The 16,418-nt window shown below is 35.3% G+C and overlaps 2 protein-coding genes and 5 non-coding genes across 7 annotated transcripts; 2 read left to right on the forward strand and 5 right to left on the reverse strand.

Moving 5' to 3' along the window:
• Positions 1–45: 45 nt before the first annotated feature.
• trnae-uuc (transfer RNA glutamic acid (anticodon UUC)) lies at positions 46–117 on the reverse strand. The gene has a single exon. It is a non-coding gene; the product is annotated as a tRNA-Glu (tRNA).
• A 407-nt stretch (positions 118–524) lies between these two features.
• Positions 525–596, forward strand: trnah-gug (transfer RNA histidin (anticodon GUG)). The gene has a single exon. It is a non-coding gene; the product is annotated as a tRNA-His (tRNA).
• A 281-nt stretch (positions 597–877) lies between these two features.
• Positions 878–3,074, forward strand: ebp (EBP cholestenol delta-isomerase). The gene is made up of 5 exons (XM_051095804.1): positions 878–1,031; positions 1,179–1,485; positions 1,609–1,645; positions 1,733–1,863; positions 2,442–3,074. The coding sequence occupies exons 2-5, from the start codon at positions 1,179–1,181 to the stop codon at positions 2,663–2,665; spliced, it is 699 nt and encodes a 232-aa protein (XP_050951761.1). The 5' UTR covers positions 878–1,031; the 3' UTR covers positions 2,666–3,074.
• A 683-nt stretch (positions 3,075–3,757) lies between these two features.
• On the reverse strand, positions 3,758–3,830 carry trnaf-gaa (transfer RNA phenylalanine (anticodon GAA)). The gene has a single exon. It is a non-coding gene; the product is annotated as a tRNA-Phe (tRNA).
• A 2,016-nt stretch (positions 3,831–5,846) lies between these two features.
• trnan-guu (transfer RNA asparagine (anticodon GUU)) lies at positions 5,847–5,920 on the reverse strand. The gene has a single exon. It is a non-coding gene; the product is annotated as a tRNA-Asn (tRNA).
• A 1,046-nt stretch (positions 5,921–6,966) lies between these two features.
• trnan-guu (transfer RNA asparagine (anticodon GUU)) lies at positions 6,967–7,040 on the reverse strand. The gene has a single exon. It is a non-coding gene; the product is annotated as a tRNA-Asn (tRNA).
• Positions 7,041–9,365: 2,325 nt separating this feature from the next.
• fkbpl (FKBP prolyl isomerase like) lies at positions 9,366–12,657 on the reverse strand. The gene is made up of 3 exons (XM_051095848.1): positions 12,591–12,657; positions 11,967–12,367; positions 9,366–10,505 (listed from the first exon to the last, which is right to left on the reverse strand). The coding sequence occupies exons 2-3, from the start codon at positions 12,345–12,347 to the stop codon at positions 9,750–9,752; spliced, it is 1,137 nt and encodes a 378-aa protein (XP_050951805.1). The 5' UTR covers positions 12,348–12,367; positions 12,591–12,657; the 3' UTR covers positions 9,366–9,749.
• Between the last annotated feature and the right edge of the window lie 3,761 nt (positions 12,658–16,418).

Raw genomic sequence — 16,418 nt, forward strand, 5'->3', positions numbered from 1 at the left:
CATAAATAACTTTACAAAATTCACGGTAATATGGAAAAAGCTTACTTCCCATACCGGGAGTCGAACCCGGGCCGCCTGGGTGAAAACCAGGAATCCTAACCGCTAGACCATATGGGAGATATACACTACGATGAAAGCATACCCTTTTAAGATAGCATGTATGTATCGACTTGTAGATAAAATCATTCAAATTCATCATAGTGGCCGTCATTCGTGTTAGGTCTTTCAATATAGTACCCAGCACTGCCAAAATCTATGATTAAACTTAAGAATCAACGGCAGAAGTTAACAAAATTTTCACTAACTTAACCACTACAAAAATGCAAACGCTGCGTTGTGTATGATTGTAAAACGTCTAGTGTTAAAGTGATTCGCAAGCTAGAATCGCAGACTAAAAAGTAGTGTGCTTATGTATCAGCTCAATAAAACTGCGAAAACACCGCAATAGAAAACTGTTTGAACACACTGACGTAAAAATATTAAAGCCCTATTCCACCAACAGCCTTCATCACCTCCGGTAGCTCGCCGTGATCGTATAGTGGTTAGTACTCTGCGTTGTGGCCGCAGCAACCCCGGTTCGAATCCGGGTCACGGCAGGGATAAGTCCCTATCACGGCTTAGGAGCGTGAATTTTTTTTTTTTAACCTATCGCAAGCTTTCTATTGTTGTATGTCTAACTTCGTTTACAAACGTTAAACGCTATTTACGAGATAAAACGCATTCATTTACAAAACGTATTTTACCATCATACACTTTACAATCATATATGACGATATGCATGTTCCGAGGAGCTCGTCCAATCGCAAGCCGAGTACATTTCACGATGGGTTGATCCTCCGACAAAATCTAATGGTGATTGGGCAGCGTGAATCACGTGGTCGTCCAGTAGGACGTGACTCGGTGGCGCGATGCGTCTGCAATTTGATAATGTAGTTTCAAAGAGCAACGCTCTCCACCTTCAAGAGTAGTTACATGCAACATAAAGAGCAACGCACATCACATTTCTAGGATATTTAACAACTCATTACATAGTAAGTACAGACATAATCATTTTCATGTAGTATGTTATTTCCACGTGCAAGATTAAATATCTGCATCTCCAGATTGTTTTTCTAATGCTGCTATTTATAAATTGAATCTCATAAACATGCTTTTTAATCTTTCATCCACTTTTCCAGATGTTGAAGGAAGCAGAAACTATAAATCATCCGTATTGGCCACGCAACCTGTCCATTCCCAACTATGTGGAAAATGACCGTTCAATGTCAGAGATTCTCATATTTTTGTTCTCTGTGTCCGGGATACTGCTGCTTGCCACCTGGTCACTGACTGGGCGTAAGGTGTCTGGAAACAGGCTTAGTGGAGGAAGAAGGTTAGCTCTGTGCTGGTTCATTGTGTGTGGCTTCATTCATGGGGTCATTGAGGGATGGTTCTCTTTATACTACCACATCATTCCTGAAGACCAGAGTTTTCTTTCTCAACTGTGTGAGTGAGATTCAAAGTCTATTTGACTTGGTTTATCATTAGGATGAAATAATAGTTTGAAAATATTCCCTTAATGTCCCATATGTATAAAATACCAAAAAAATGCTTATTTTTCCTCTACAGGGAAAGAATATTCTAAAGGAGACAGCAGATATGCAATGTAAGTTATATGAATGCTTGCATGTTTATGCATTAAAAACTAGTCTTTGCATTGTATCTAACCTCCTTTATGCAATCTTTTTTCCAGAGCGGATAATTTCACCGTTAGCATGGAGACAGTGACTGCGTGCCTGTGGGGTCCTTTCAGCATATGGATTGTTGTGGCCTTCCTATCCAATCATTCTTACAGATTCGTCCTGCAACTCATTGTATCTCTTGGTAAGATGTGTGTCTTTAATGTACTGTATATGCAATCATAAAAGTTATTTATCCCACACTTGTGACCTGGAACAACAAAACCACTCATAAGGGTCAATTTTTTTAAACTGAAATTTATATATTTATATATAAATATTTATATAATCTAATAGCTTTCCATTGAACCACTGTACGGTTTGTTTGGACAGGACAATATTTGGCCGAGATACAACTATTTGAAAATCTGGAATCTAATGGTGCAAAAAAATCAGAATATTAAGAAAATCACCTTTAAAGTTGTCCAAATGAAGTTCTTAGCAATGTGTATCACTAATCAAAAATTAAGTTTTAATATATTTACATTAGGAAATTTACAAAATATCTTAATGGAACATGATCTTTACTTAATATCCTAATGATTTTTGGCATAAAAGAAAAATGTATAATTTTGACAATGTATTGTTGGCTATCACTACAAATATACCCATGCTACTTACGACTGGTTTTGTGGTCCAGGGTCACGTTTTAACTTTTTAATTAGAGAAATACAGTGTATGTTACAAGGCATGATTAAGTTCAACATCAATCATTACTTACAGGTCAGCTGTATGGTGCAGTCCTCTACTTCTTCACTGAGCATAGAGATGGATATATTCACAGCGAATATGGTCACCCCATATACTTCTGGTTCTACTTTGTGTTTATGAATACTTTGTGGATTGTCATCCCTTTCATTCTTATAGTGGACTCATGGTGTCAGCTATCTGCCTGTCAATCCATACTTGATAAAACAGCATCGAAAGGAAAGTCTAAAAGAAGCTAGACCAGGAAAAAAACAAGGGATATGAAAAAAGTACTGAAATACTGTACACAATATATTGAGATAATATATATTTTGAATGTAATTTTATAATACAGTCATTAATAGACAAAAAAATTACAGTTCCATAAGTCTAATGTGTCATATTCATTACAGAAATGAAAATGTTGATTAAATGCTCCAATATTGCTCTAGCAGGGGCTGCTTCATATTTACCTGAGTGTTTTTATGACACTGTTGCACTATATCAGTTCTCTCTGCTCAGGTGCCTTTTTGTTGTATGCTGTTATCAAATGATTTTATCTGAGATTTTATTAAATGTTCCACCCCTTTTATAACTGTCGCCTGGCTGTTTTATCACATTTCAAAAGACACACGCAATGAGACAATAAAAGCGAGCTTAATCCTTTCATTATAAGACTATTTTGTTTCTAATCCAGCCTTTATTGGTTAAATAAGCATTTATGAAATAATTGGTAACACTTTACAATATGATTTCATTTGTTAACATTAGTTAATGTATTAACCAGCATGAACAAATAATAAACAATACATTTATTACAGTATTTATTAATCTTTGTTGACATTAGGTAATAAAAATACAGTTTATTGTTAGTTCACAGCGCATTAACTAATGTTAACAAACACAACTTTAGATTTTAATAATGTATTAGTAAATGTTGAAATTATAAATAAGATTAATAAATGCTGTAAAAGTATTGTTTATTCTTAGTCCATGTTAACTAAAGTAGTTAACTAATGTTAACAAATTTCCTTACTGTAAAAATAATTATAATTATTTATTATTTAATCAAATAATTATATGGCTCCATTTTCTTTGATGTTAAATATTGGAAAATATTTAATTTTACTACATACCCATCCATGAATACACAGAATTGTTTTGTGTATGATTTTGAGGTGGTGTTTGGTGTTTAGGTATTGTCTTAGTGTTTAGTGTAAAAAAAAAAGAGAAAACAAAAAGAAAAAAAAAAAAAAATGTAATTATTTATTATAAATTTGAAAATCATTATGAAATACTACAAATCATTTTGGGTTAAAAATATACAACTTGTTCACAACAGCGAGTCAAAATGCCGAAACCCGGGATCGAACCAGGGACCTTTAGATCTTCAGTCTAACGCTCTCCCAACTGAGCTATTTCGGCTATGAGGACCCCCTCTGGACTGAAGCCATAATTTTTCGTCGGTGGCCACCACTTCAAAACAATCTCACTCTGAAATCCGCAATTCATCTTCATTCTCAAAAGCAGACAATTAATTTTAGTTGTGAATTAGATATACACAGTTTTATCTGTCCTGTTACACCTTAAAGAGAACTTTAAGGGCTATAAGATGATGTCACACGTTTGTGGGCGGGATCTTGTGGAGATCTGTTTAAAAATGGCTGCCACTCCAACTTGGACAAAGGTTAACTGCTGTTTAGGTTTTTACAGTAGATCTCAATACACACCACTTCTCTTGGAGATCTGCAGTGCCAACATCAACAAGTAGGACATTCACTCTCACACCCCTCATGGGCTTTGTATTTCTGTATGGACATGATCTAATCAAACACGCAAATATTTAGTGTTTACTCAGTAAAACCCCATAATCTCCCTTTTTAACAGTCAGTGAGTTCTGAACACTTGAAAAACTGATCACCTGTTGATCTTTATTTGTGTTGTAAATTTTGTTTTCTGTAATTGTTAATGTATGAACGGGAGTGGGTGAGCTCTCCCTACTAATTTAAGGGAATCATTTATCCACTTACAAGCCATGCCTTCTTAGTGCAATCATTTATACATACCAATATAACTTTTCACTAAATTCAATATTATCTTGTTGATTTAAAGTTAAACAATGATTTTTTTTTTTAGAAAAACAACTCAACAATGGTCCATTGCTGAGTTTTACAGTAATCATTCTCACATTATAGTTACCTCACATTATTAGGTCACTTTACACTTATATATTATTTTCAAAAGCAGTAAGTTTGTCCCATTTGTGCCCTGTTTTATTTGGTTAACTTTGATACCATAAGCAAAGACCAAAGAAATCTCCCAATGGTGAACGTCTATCGCCCTCTACAGGAAAAGCAAGGGTTGAATTCACACGTTACAATTTTACTCGAAGTTTACCACAAGGGGTCACTCTAACATAATGTTTTAAGCAGCCCTTAAAACTGAGCTACCCTGAATAATAAAGTCTTAACATAAATTAATAATTGCTAAGGTTGGTTTTATTAATATATTTCATGCACAAAATGAAAAATGGATGCATGAGATTATGATATTAGATTGTTGCACCAAGTATTAGTCTATTTAAAGTGAAGCTTCATCAGCAGTCTACATACAGTGTGGCAGAGATGACAGATTTGTAGGCCAAAACCCAAAAATGGGTCCATTTTCCTGAATGTGTTTTTTGAATGATTACGCTTTTATAACAATAAAAAAAATTGTAATACCCCCTTACTTGGACTACAGATGTTGTTGGGGACATTAAATGTCATTATGCTGAACATGTAAACCCTTATACTCAATAGTCTATTTTCACAGCTTCACTGTTTATAATCATGCTATTACAAATTAACTCAAACTTTAATGTAAAATATTTTTAATTAAAGACTACAAGAGTTGTTGGAAGCTTGGTGGTGACGTTGAAGTCATGCAACCATGGTGTAGTACGTTACAGCCTACATTTACGTTTTTGCTTCTGTATTAAGGCTTTAAAGTACATATAAAGTTGTTTATTTGTGAGGATTATTATAATGAACAAAATGTGTAAGAATCACGTTTTTTTTTTGTCACAGTGCCTGCAATAATCCAAAAGTCAATGAATAAAGAGTTTTTGTCAAGGGAACCAGGATGTCTGTAACTTCCAGGTTTTTGCTAAAAATCACTGTATTTGATTTACGTCATTAAAAATACAAATGCATGAGCTTAGAAGTATCAAATCAAATTGAAATTCTTTCAAACAAGCTCTGTTTTAAAGACGCAAACTTGAAAGACATGTCAAAAAAAACAGACCTTTCAGTTTGTACGCCCCAAAAAAGTAAACATTTATTGGCATTTAATGGCATACTTCATTAGGTTACTACTTTAGCAGCGTCTATATAACATTCACATTCATTACTCAAAGATAAATAAAAAAACATATAAAAAAAAAAAAACACAAAAGCTTTCCGTCCCTGGGTGGGCTCGAACCACCAACCTTTCGGTTAACAGCCGAACGCGCTAACCGATTGCGCCACAGAGACCTGGTGGTTACAGCAACTGGAATGTTCCATTAAGAAGAAACACGTTTTTTTGTCTACAAGTTTGAATCACAAGCAAAACACACATTATAAAAATACTGCCACAAAGGCAATTTTGAGGTTTACCAAAAGGTTTCGCCCATCCACAGACCTATATGTGACCGCTGTCAATATGTAACGTCGTAAATCGTGAATTCATTCAAAAGCAACAATTAGGCAATATTAAATGGTTAGTACATGTTTTCATATTATTTTTTATACTTCTCAAAAAGGTATTTTATTGAGGTTGCTTTATTTAACAGCAAGCTGCAGCTGCCAGTAATCGCAGACTATTAGTCACAGCAACACCATATAAAAAAGAAAAAAAAATTACATTCTTAAACTATTACAATTTTGTAATGTTTTTATTAAGGATAAAACAATAAATATTTAATTACAGTAAATGCCCATATTCATTCTCAAAATAAATAGCAGTAGTTGTAGTTATACTTGAGCTTGACACTAGATGTCGCTCTTTAATAACGTATGTGGAGTGAAGTCACTATGTGGATTGCTACATTCTGTAACATTAATTTCTTATCAAATATTTTAATGCATTTTGTACTGGATGTTATGCCTGTCAGGCCTAGTGCGTGTTGCATGACCACCTAACTTTCCAACATACATATTATCGATACATATTTGGGTATTACCGTACACTGTTATTGCAGATGAAATGTAAATCTTAATTAGGTTTTGTGTTCAAAAATTTGATCATCTGTCTTTGAGGGGAATGCGCTTAAGTAAAAATTGAAATAAATATTCCTTTCAGTTCAGTTCAGAATAACCGTAGATATGCTTTTAGAAAGTGGCTAAGACTACTAACTGCAGACCTTTGTAGGCGACTAGGTGCGGACCTTTGTGACTGCATTAATTAAATGTGCACAGACATCGCTACTGAACCAACATAATGCTCAAAAGCAAATGTCTGATTAAGTGTTGTGGAAAAATGTTGTTGTGTTAATGCAAGATTAATTACGCAAAACAAAAGCAGCAAAATAAAAGCTTTTCGTCCCTGGGTGGGCTCGAACCACCAACCTTTCGGTTAACAGCCGAACGCGCTAACCGATTGCGCCACAGAGACTTGTGTCACCAGTCAGCATGATTCCTCAATAAGAACCACCACTGTATCATTCAGGAAAATCACTTCTGAAACTGAATTGCATACCTTGTATCCATACATCACACTTCTAGCAGGGACCAGGCAGGCTTGCAAATATAGGTAGTTCACAAGTGCCTTTAGGTATTACCTGTAAACAAACACAGTTTCCGTTATTCAAAAAACATGGCTCCTCATATCCACAGCGAGTACTGGTTGTATGTACTTTCCAAGCACACCATCTTAAGAAGATTTCTTACCAAATGTTGGGAAATTCAAATAATTTCACTAAACCCAAATGTCTTGTTTTAGCAGTTCATTCCACTCATTATAAAAAGTTGTTAACGTCACGTCTCCGCGTGGCATTTTACGCGTCCTATTTATATAAGTAACTTAGTGCTAAAAACTAAAGTTTTGTTTAACAGCGTTATAGATATTATCGATACAATGTATTTATACAACTGGGTTTGAAAAGTACGTTATAACGACTGATTTAAAATTACAGTTCCTTCATTTTAATTAGTGTCAAAGACTCACATCTTGTTTTTATAATTTTGTTTGAGCTGATAACAAAATTATATTATAGATACGAATAAGCTACATTTTTTATGTCTCGTTATACTGATGGTCTTACTATGCTGCACAAATATATTACCTGTTATTATCTGTTAACTATAAACAACTCTCAATAACCAAAACAAACCCGTTTCCAACGGGGACAAGTGTGGATAAAATGCGGTTTGCCTAAAAAGGCGGCAACCGTAGTTTTGAAAACTTGTTTGGAAATGGCAATTCCCTTTAGCCATTTCCTTTCGTGTAGTGGCGAACAAAATGCTGCTTTTTAAAAAGTGCAAGCAAACGTTTTTAACACTGCCTCAAAAAATAAATAATATCTGGACACAGCGAATGTATTCCTTATTTTGTTTCACTTTGTTTACACTTATTAAAACATTTGAATGTACTCATTGAAAGTACATCCTCACGACATGCGGAACGTTTTCTCGGCGCCATGTATTGGTTTATTTCTGAAAATTTCTTGTCCGTGTTGGGCCGCCATTACAATTGAATATTAATAGTCCACATTAATAACAACGTTCACTGATATGCGCTATTATGACTTGTTAAATTGTATACTGGGGTAGTTTAGTCATACAACCATTAATTATGAAAAGGTTTAACATTATCTCTCACACGTTGGTTAGTTCTCACACAATTCACCTCAGCAACATCAAGAAATATTTCTGTAAGAATCGACTGGGTTTTTATCACTTAGTTATGATACATAAATATCCTTACCTCACTAATTATCTGCTTTGTAGAGCTTTTAAATGTATGTGTTTAGTTACTGTCACTAGCTGCTCATCTAGAGCTTTCTAATGTAACGTTAGCGAGGAGGCGTCGTCTGATTATTCCTTATTTTGTTTCACAGTCTGTTTTCACTTATTAAAACAATTTCCATACCTCATTGAATGTACATCCTCAGGACATGCAGAACTTTTCTTGGCACCATGTATTGGTTTATTTTTGGAAATTTTACTGTCCGTGCTGGGCCGCCATTACCAAAATTTACTGTCCATGCTAAGCCACAATTTACTCGAATATTTACAGTCTACATTAATAACAGCGTTCACTGATATGCTCTATTATGACTTGTTACATTGTATACTGGGGTATATTAGTCATACAACCATTAATTCTGAAGCAGGTTAACGTTATCTCTCACACGTCCGTTAGTTTTTGTCACACAACTCACCTCAGCAACGTCAAGAAATATTTCTGTAAGAATCGATTGAGTTTTTATCACGTAACGTTAATTATGATACAAGAATCTTCTTACCTCACTAATTAGCTCCTGCTTTGTAGAGTTTGCAAATGTAAATGTTTAGATATTGTCACTAACTGACAAAGTCGAGTAGCGGCTCATCTACAGCTTTCTAATGTAAAAGTAGCGAGGAGGCGTCGTCTGATTGGCCGCCTCTACTTGAACAACGTGATGCCATTGGCTACAAAATTAACTCGTTAAAAGGCTTTTTTAAAATATATTTTCGTAAGCGAAAATATGCACCATCACATCCCACCCACTCCCGTTCAGCTGTTTAAAGAAAAATGTGAAACTTTTCAGCCAAAAAACAAGTTATTGAGATAATATTGCAATTATATTTTGTTTGATATATATTATATCAAATTATATAATATATATTATATTATATTATGCCTTATGTTTAATTTTTCATATTTTGTATTAACTTCAATAAAAACAGAAAAAAAAACTTTTTTTTTTTTTTATAAATAACATTGTTTATTGTCAGTTTATGCAAGAATGCATTATACTTGGCTTTTGATTATTTTCTACGGCAGTAAATCCAGAATAAAAACATGTTTTAGAACAAAACATCAAAGCAGTATATTATTTTACAAAAATAAACAAAAATTTTAAGTACATTCAGTAAATGTCCTAACCAGTTTTATGACTTTGCACTTTTCAAGTTTATGTAGGTTTAAACATTGACAAATTACAACATTGAACATTTAAGATAGTACACTACCCATACAGTAAACATATTTCAAGTTTTAAACACTGCAGTTAGGCTACAAGGAAAGACCAATAACAACTTCCGGGCACTTAACAGCTTTTATCATTTTTATACATATGCACATGTTCTGCTTTTCTAATTCCCAACTTTCAGTTGATCTCTAGTTAAACATCTTGCTCAGCCTTTGGCCGAGTTTATTATCCAAGTCCTTTAATCTGGAGTTCACTTCTTTCAGAGCAGTGCGAGCTGATGCAGAATCAGGTTGGAGTTCCAGAATCTTTCCAAAGGCCATGCGGGATTCCTCCAGTTCACCCAGCTGCAGGCAAGCTTGCCCAAGCCGGTACCAAGCCTTAGTGCTCGTTGGGTTCAGCTCAGTGGCCTTGATACTGCTATCTCTAGATTTGACAAGCTGGCCTAACTTAAGCTGACATAAAGAAAGATTGCAGTGAAGTTCTGCTTTTACAGTTTTGTACTCCTCCTCAGTTGGAATGGAGATATCAGCACTTTCTGCCTGCTCATTTTCTTTCTCAAAGCATGGTGTCGAAGCTGCATCATCATCTTCATCATCCTCTTCATCCAAAATTTCTTTAGACGCCTCGTCCATTGGCTTTCTTCTTGTCTTGCTATTTAAAGTAATAGCCAGCTTCACCGCTCTGCAGTAGCAGTCTACCGCACCCCAGATATCTCCCTTCCCAAACCGCTGACCACCCCTCTGCTTGTGAGACAGCACCCAAGCCCATTTCTCTCCAGGTGTCATCTGCCAAGACTCCTGGCCAGGGGTTAAAGAGTGAAGCTGAAGTGTAAAGCAGTCAGACTGCTGAGATGATCCTTGCGCTGTTGTATTTTCAGTCTGGGTATCATTAGCATCACTGCCTGCTGCTTTGGAGTTCTTTGCATTCCAGGCACTTATCGTAAACTGCAAAAAAAAAAAAAAAAAAAAAACGTTTATAGATGACATGTAACATCACATTTTCATATGATACACATACAGTGCTGGTAAATTAGTAACAATTTGTAGTTCTTTATTGAACACAAATTACAAGATGAAACTTGTAGCTAGTAACATATTACATTTAAGCAATATAAACCGATTACTTTCACTTTCTTAACCTAACTCGTTTATTACATTGATTTAAGTAGGATAACCTTGAACCATAAAGATATAAAAATACATGAAAAAGAAAATGTATTCCATTTTTTGTTATCAACAAAAATAAATGCATTAAACATTACATTACTTCAGGGTTTTCCAAACTGGGTTTTGCGACGGAGTGAAGCTAATAATTAATCAAAACAAATAAATGAATAAAATCAAAATAAGCGACTGAAACATTAAATATTTGATTTGTTTATGCCGTGAGGTCTCTCACTTTTTTGAGTAATTATAGTTGCCTGACTATTGTGTATGTGTGCAATTCCACAAAACTGGAAAACTTTCTGAATATACAGTTGAGATCATAAGTTTACATATACCTTGCAGAATCTGCAAAATTAATTATTTTACCAAAATAAGAGGGATCATACAAGTTTACACTTGATTCTTACTGTGTTATTACCTGAATGATCCACAGCTGTTTTTTTTGTTTGTTTTGTTTTTGTTTAGTGATTTTTTGTTTAGTTGTTCATGAGTCCCTTGTTTGTCCTGAACAGTTAAACTGCCTGCTGTTCTTCAGAAAAATCCTTTAGGTCCCACAAATTCTTTGGTTTTTCAGCCTTTTTGTGTATTTGAACCTTTTCCAACAATGACTGTATGATTTTGCAATCTATCTTTTCATACCGAGGACAACTGAGGGACTCATATGCAACAATTACAGAAAGTTCAAACGCTCACTGATGCTTCAGAAAGAAAAAACAATGCATTGCAATGAATGAACAGAGTGTGTACATTATTTTTTATTTTGCCTTTCTTTTTTTTATCATTTATTGCTGCCCTTCAGAAGCTACAGAAGATTCTTACACATTTCCCAGAAGACAAAGTTAGTTAAGTTTAACCTGACCTTCAAATTCAAAAAGTTTAATGCATTGTTTTTTCTTTCTGAATAGCTCAAATGCTCAATTAAAAATTTAGGATGAAAAATATATTTGATTTAACAATATATGCACTTTTTTAGTACTGTTAAAATTATGTATTTGTATGTAAAAACTCTTGAGTCATAGGTGTCCAAACCTGCTTCTGGAGGGCCAACGTCCTGGAGAGTTTAGTTCCAACTTGCCCCAACACACCTACCTGGAAGTTTCTAATAAGCCAAGACTGTGGAAACCCTGACAGTTGTTAAAGAACAGCCTCAACTAGCTGTTTCAGCTGATATTCAGCTAAACTCTGCAGGACAGTGGCTCTCCAGAAGCAGGACTAGACATCCCTGGTCTTTGTCCTTACCTCACACATCTCTCCAGCCCTCATCCCTTCCAGGCAGCCCTCTATAATATCACAGTGCCCTTCGCCCATGCGCAACAAGCACCACTCATCAAGTGGAACCTGCAGCACAGAGTCCTGCGAGCGGGGATATGAGGTAGCTTGCTCGCTGGGATCAACGCTGGCTGTTGATTCCTCCTCTTGAGAAGCAGAATGCAGTGTGTTTCCCTCTGTAACAGTACTTCGCCGCACCTTGACTTTACATAGCGAGCCCATCATAGGCGTGATGTCTCCTCGTTGCCTTTCTCCAAGCCACTTTCGCCGCACCTCCCAGAGACCACCGGGACACGCGGAGACCCATGACGTCTCACTTGGAATACGATCAGGCACTTGGACTGTTGTCATGACGAAGAGTTCTAAAAGACCTGAACGTAACAATATTTGTTTGAACAAAAGAAACAAAAACAATTAAATGCTGACTACATGGGTGGTGGCTATCATGAGACCTGTTAGCACTGTGATGCAAAGTCTTCATTTTAAACCTAGCGCATTTATAGCTTCAGATTCCATGCGTTTTTACAATACAAAACGTTTGTAATGACACCTCACAGTTCATAATATCACCCATTTGTGAACTCGTACACCTACTTTAGTGTTCGTTGCTGCTGTCAGATTCTCTTCTTCCACAGCAAATATCTCACAATGAAGGTCTTCCATCGCCCTCTAAAGGTGCGGCATGGAGTGCAATCTGAGGAGGCAATAACTGCATGCAAAAGTTTACATAACATGTTTCCAGAATATGCCCTAGTACAGTCACGAATAACTGATGGCGTGCATACAAAATATAGTAAAAAGTAAGATATTATATTGTATAAGATACATGTGCATGGATGACTACAAATTAACCAATGAAATCCTGTATATTACCAACCAGTATTGAGGGTAACGCATTTAAGTAACGCGATTTACGTAATCAGATTACCTTTTTCAGGTAACTAGTAAAGTAACACATTACTTTTTAGTTTTCAAGAAAATATCTCCATTTCTTTTTCAAATAAGTAATGCCAGTTACTTTGTTTTCCTATTTATCGACTGACAAGGCTTCTGTCCCTATGTTGAGAGAAATTGGAAGTACAGAGGCACTGTGTATGCTATGTAAACATGATGTTACTGTAGATCTAGACTAAATGTGAACATGCATTAATTAATCTCACTTGCAAAAAAACAGTTTCAGTATTCATCCAAATGAATTAAAGCAGTAAAATGCAAACTCAGAATATGACGCAAACCTGCAATAAATATGTTAAATAACACAAATATCCTTTATGTATTTAATCCCATTTTATTAACCAATGTCTTTGCTGCTGACCTTTAATGATCCAGTTTTACCATACTAATAAGCAAAAATGACTTTAGATAAACTAACATTTGTGCTTCATTGTTTTTTTTGTTTTTTTTGTTTTTTTTTTTTTTAAAAAAGCGTTCTATTGTACAGATGTGAATTTACTTTTCCTTCAGCCTGAGGCATATTCATTTTACTTTTGGTGTGAAAGGGCTTTTAAATGTGCTAAAAAATAGAACTTTTTATATTGAAAACAAACAAGCAAGCCCTGCCCAGATTTAAAAAGTAACACAAAAGTAATTTAATGCATTACTTTCCATAAAAAGTAACCAAGTAATTAGTTACTTTTTTAGGGAGTAACGCAATATTATAATGCATGACTTCTAAAAGTAACTTTCCGCAACACTGTTACCAACATGCAGTGTTGGAAAGGTTACTTTGTAAATGTAATAGTTTACAGATTACAGGTTACCCTATTTAAAATGTAATAAGTAGTGTAACTATTGCAATTACTTTTTTAAAGTAATGTAACTGATTACAATTGATTACTTTTTGATTCCTTTTCTAAATATTCTAATGAATGTTTTCAACTGTGGTTAACAGGGTTAGCCTTAGAGTAGTACTCAACACTTAGTACTCAGACTTTCAAAATTCTTCATCACTTCAATTAAGATTATAATAATTTAATTGTAAAGCACAGCCACTACAAAATCAGAATTTAGCACCTTTTTTTAACTTTAAGATCATTCTGAGGTTAAATACTGATTTAAAATCATAACAAGAAATAGTTTATATAGCTATGATACTGTTTTTTAAGTAAATTTTTTGCACAGACAGGAAACAGTGAAATCTAACAATGCCTTGGTGGAAAAAACAGTTAATCTTTTCAAATAAAACACATCACAGCGTAACTGTAACATATTACAAATACATTTAATTAGTAATTAAATTACATATCTCTGTTACATAGTTATTCCCCAACGCTGCCTTTCTGACTGAGTTTTTAGGCATATATTTACCAAGTAAAAGATATACAGTACTGTGCAAAAGTTTTAGGCCACTAGTATTTTCACCAGCTAAAAAATGGTTTAAAGTAAGTTATTTCTATCTTTTGCTGTAGTGTGTCAGTAAAAAATAACGGTTTACATTTCCAAACATTCTTTTTGCCATTAATTGTAATAATCTACTGAGATTTTTGTTTGCACAAGGAGTCTGACAACAGCCAGTGCTCCACACTGATCTAATCTCATCATCATCCAGTCTTCCTGGAATGACTTGAAGACACAGAACACAGAACTGTGGCAACGTCTCCAAGATGTTTCAAGAGACCTACCTGCAAAGCTACCTGAAAAATTTTGCGCAAGTGCACCTAGGGCAAAAGCTGCTGTAAACACAAAGAATGGTCGCACCAAATGTTGATTTCATTTAGTTAATAGAAGGTAATTGATAAAGAAAATCTATTTATGACAGCATCCTCATTTTACAGCATTTTTACACAAGTGCCTACAACTTTTAACATTGCTGCAGCTTTGCAGGTAGGTTTCTTGAAGCATCCTGGAGACTTTGTCACAGTTCTTCTGGATTTAGTCTGTCTGAGTTTGTTCTGTTTCTTCATGTCATTCCAGACAGACTGGATGATGATGAGATCAGATCTCTGTGCAGAGCACTCGCTGTTGTAAGACTCCTTGTGCAAACAAAAATCACACTGGATTATTACGATTAATGGCAAAATGAATGTTTGGAAATGTAATCTGATATTTCCTACTGACACACTATAGCAAAAGACAGACTTTAACTGACTTTAAACCATTTTAGCTGATGAAAATACTAGTGGCCTAAGACTTTTGCACAGTACTGTATACAAGGTGTTTTAATGGAACAATAATGTAAAAATGGTGCCTTGTGGAGGGTGGATGTTTGGCCCAAGCCCCCCTTTCACACATAGTAATTTTTTCCGGCCCGCATTCCTCCAGGGTCTCTGCCTTGCCGAGCCTGTCCGGGGCGGGTGTACACGGGTCTGCGGCCTCTCGAAACGGCCCCTGCTTTTCTGGTCCATGTTTTCCACCAAACGCTCAAAACATAAGTCCACAAATTTCAAAATCATGACACTACGTAAAAACACCCTCGCCTAACTAGCCCACCTCCAGGGTTGCAGCCCGATCCCCACTGTGCCCAAAGACAAGGCACCCTGCCCTGTATACTCCAGCGCCTTGTGGTGGGTGGATGTTTGTCCCAAGCCCCCCTTTCACACAGTAATTTTTTCCAGCCCAAATTCCTCCAGGGTCTAAGTACTGAAGGGGTACATACTCATCAAAAAAAGCCCTGAGGCCTCAAACCTGCCACCAGTCCCAACTGGGAATTAACGGTAGCTTCAACCCCAGCCAGGGTGTCAGGGACATGGCCCTGGCATTGCTCAAAAAGGCCCCTGGAGCTCAGCACTGATGGTGATGGAGAACCGTGTTTTAATGAAAATGAATGTAAAAATGTTACAGCAAATTCCTAAATCTAGTTGTTACCTGTGATTTACCTTAACATAATAAAAAAATGTATTATATTTAATGAGACAAAATTGTATTACTCCGTAAAATACTGTAAAAATATGTTTCTGGAAACAATAGTTTTACAGAGAAAGTAGATATCATATATTAAATATATAAGTAAAAGGTAAAAAAAAAATCTTATTGTATGATAAACAGCAAATGGCCACTCTCAGAAATCACTGTGTGACAAATCACATAGGCTACTATGTTTTAATATGTTCCATAATTTTTTTTTGTACAGTTCCGTACATTATTACTCTGACTTGTGTTTTATGTTGGTGTGGGTGTGTCTGTACATTATTACATTGCTCATGGTCTTTTTGATGAATTTTAATTCATCCTGAGTTCTTGTGTTCTGTCATCTGTGTTATTATGGTACTTGAGTATATTTTAAGATACAAAGCGATTTGAATACTGCAAGTAAATAGGTCTATTAACACTATTAGTAAATTAAATACATGGAACAGTCAGATACAGGTGCCAAAACACCTGCTTATAATGCCTGAAGCATTGTGATTTTTTTTTTTTTTTTACCGTGAATTTCTTTTTATTATAATTGTAAGATTATTTCTGACTGTACATTAGATTACATCG

Source organism: Labeo rohita, chromosome 23 (genome assembly GCF_022985175.1).
Source record: "Labeo rohita strain BAU-BD-2019 chromosome 23, IGBB_LRoh.1.0, whole genome shotgun sequence".
NCBI classification, from domain to species: domain Eukaryota; kingdom Metazoa; phylum Chordata; class Actinopteri; order Cypriniformes; family Cyprinidae; genus Labeo; species Labeo rohita.

What these genes read in the sequence shown, in the direction of transcription:
- ebp (XM_051095804.1), top strand. Translation starts at nt 1,179, where the DNA reads ATGTTGAAGGAAGCAGAAACTATAAATCATCCGTATTGGCCACGCAAC. An exon ending in GGAGACAGCAGATATGCAAT is followed by an intron (nt 1,646 to 1,732) that starts GTAAGTTATATG and finishes TCTTTTTTCCAG; the next exon opens with AGCGGATAATTTCACCGTTA. An exon ending in GCAACTCATTGTATCTCTTG is followed by an intron (nt 1,864 to 2,441) that starts GTAAGATGTGTG and finishes CATTACTTACAG; the next exon opens with GTCAGCTGTATGGTGCAGTC.
- fkbpl (XM_051095848.1), bottom strand. Translation starts at nt 12,347, where the DNA reads ATGACAACAGTCCAAGTGCCTGATCGTATTCCAAGTGAGACGTCATGG. An exon ending in GGGCTGGAGAGATGTGTGAG is followed by an intron (nt 10,506 to 11,966) that starts GTAAGGACAAAG and finishes TTTTTTTTGCAG; the next exon opens with TTTACGATAAGTGCCTGGAA.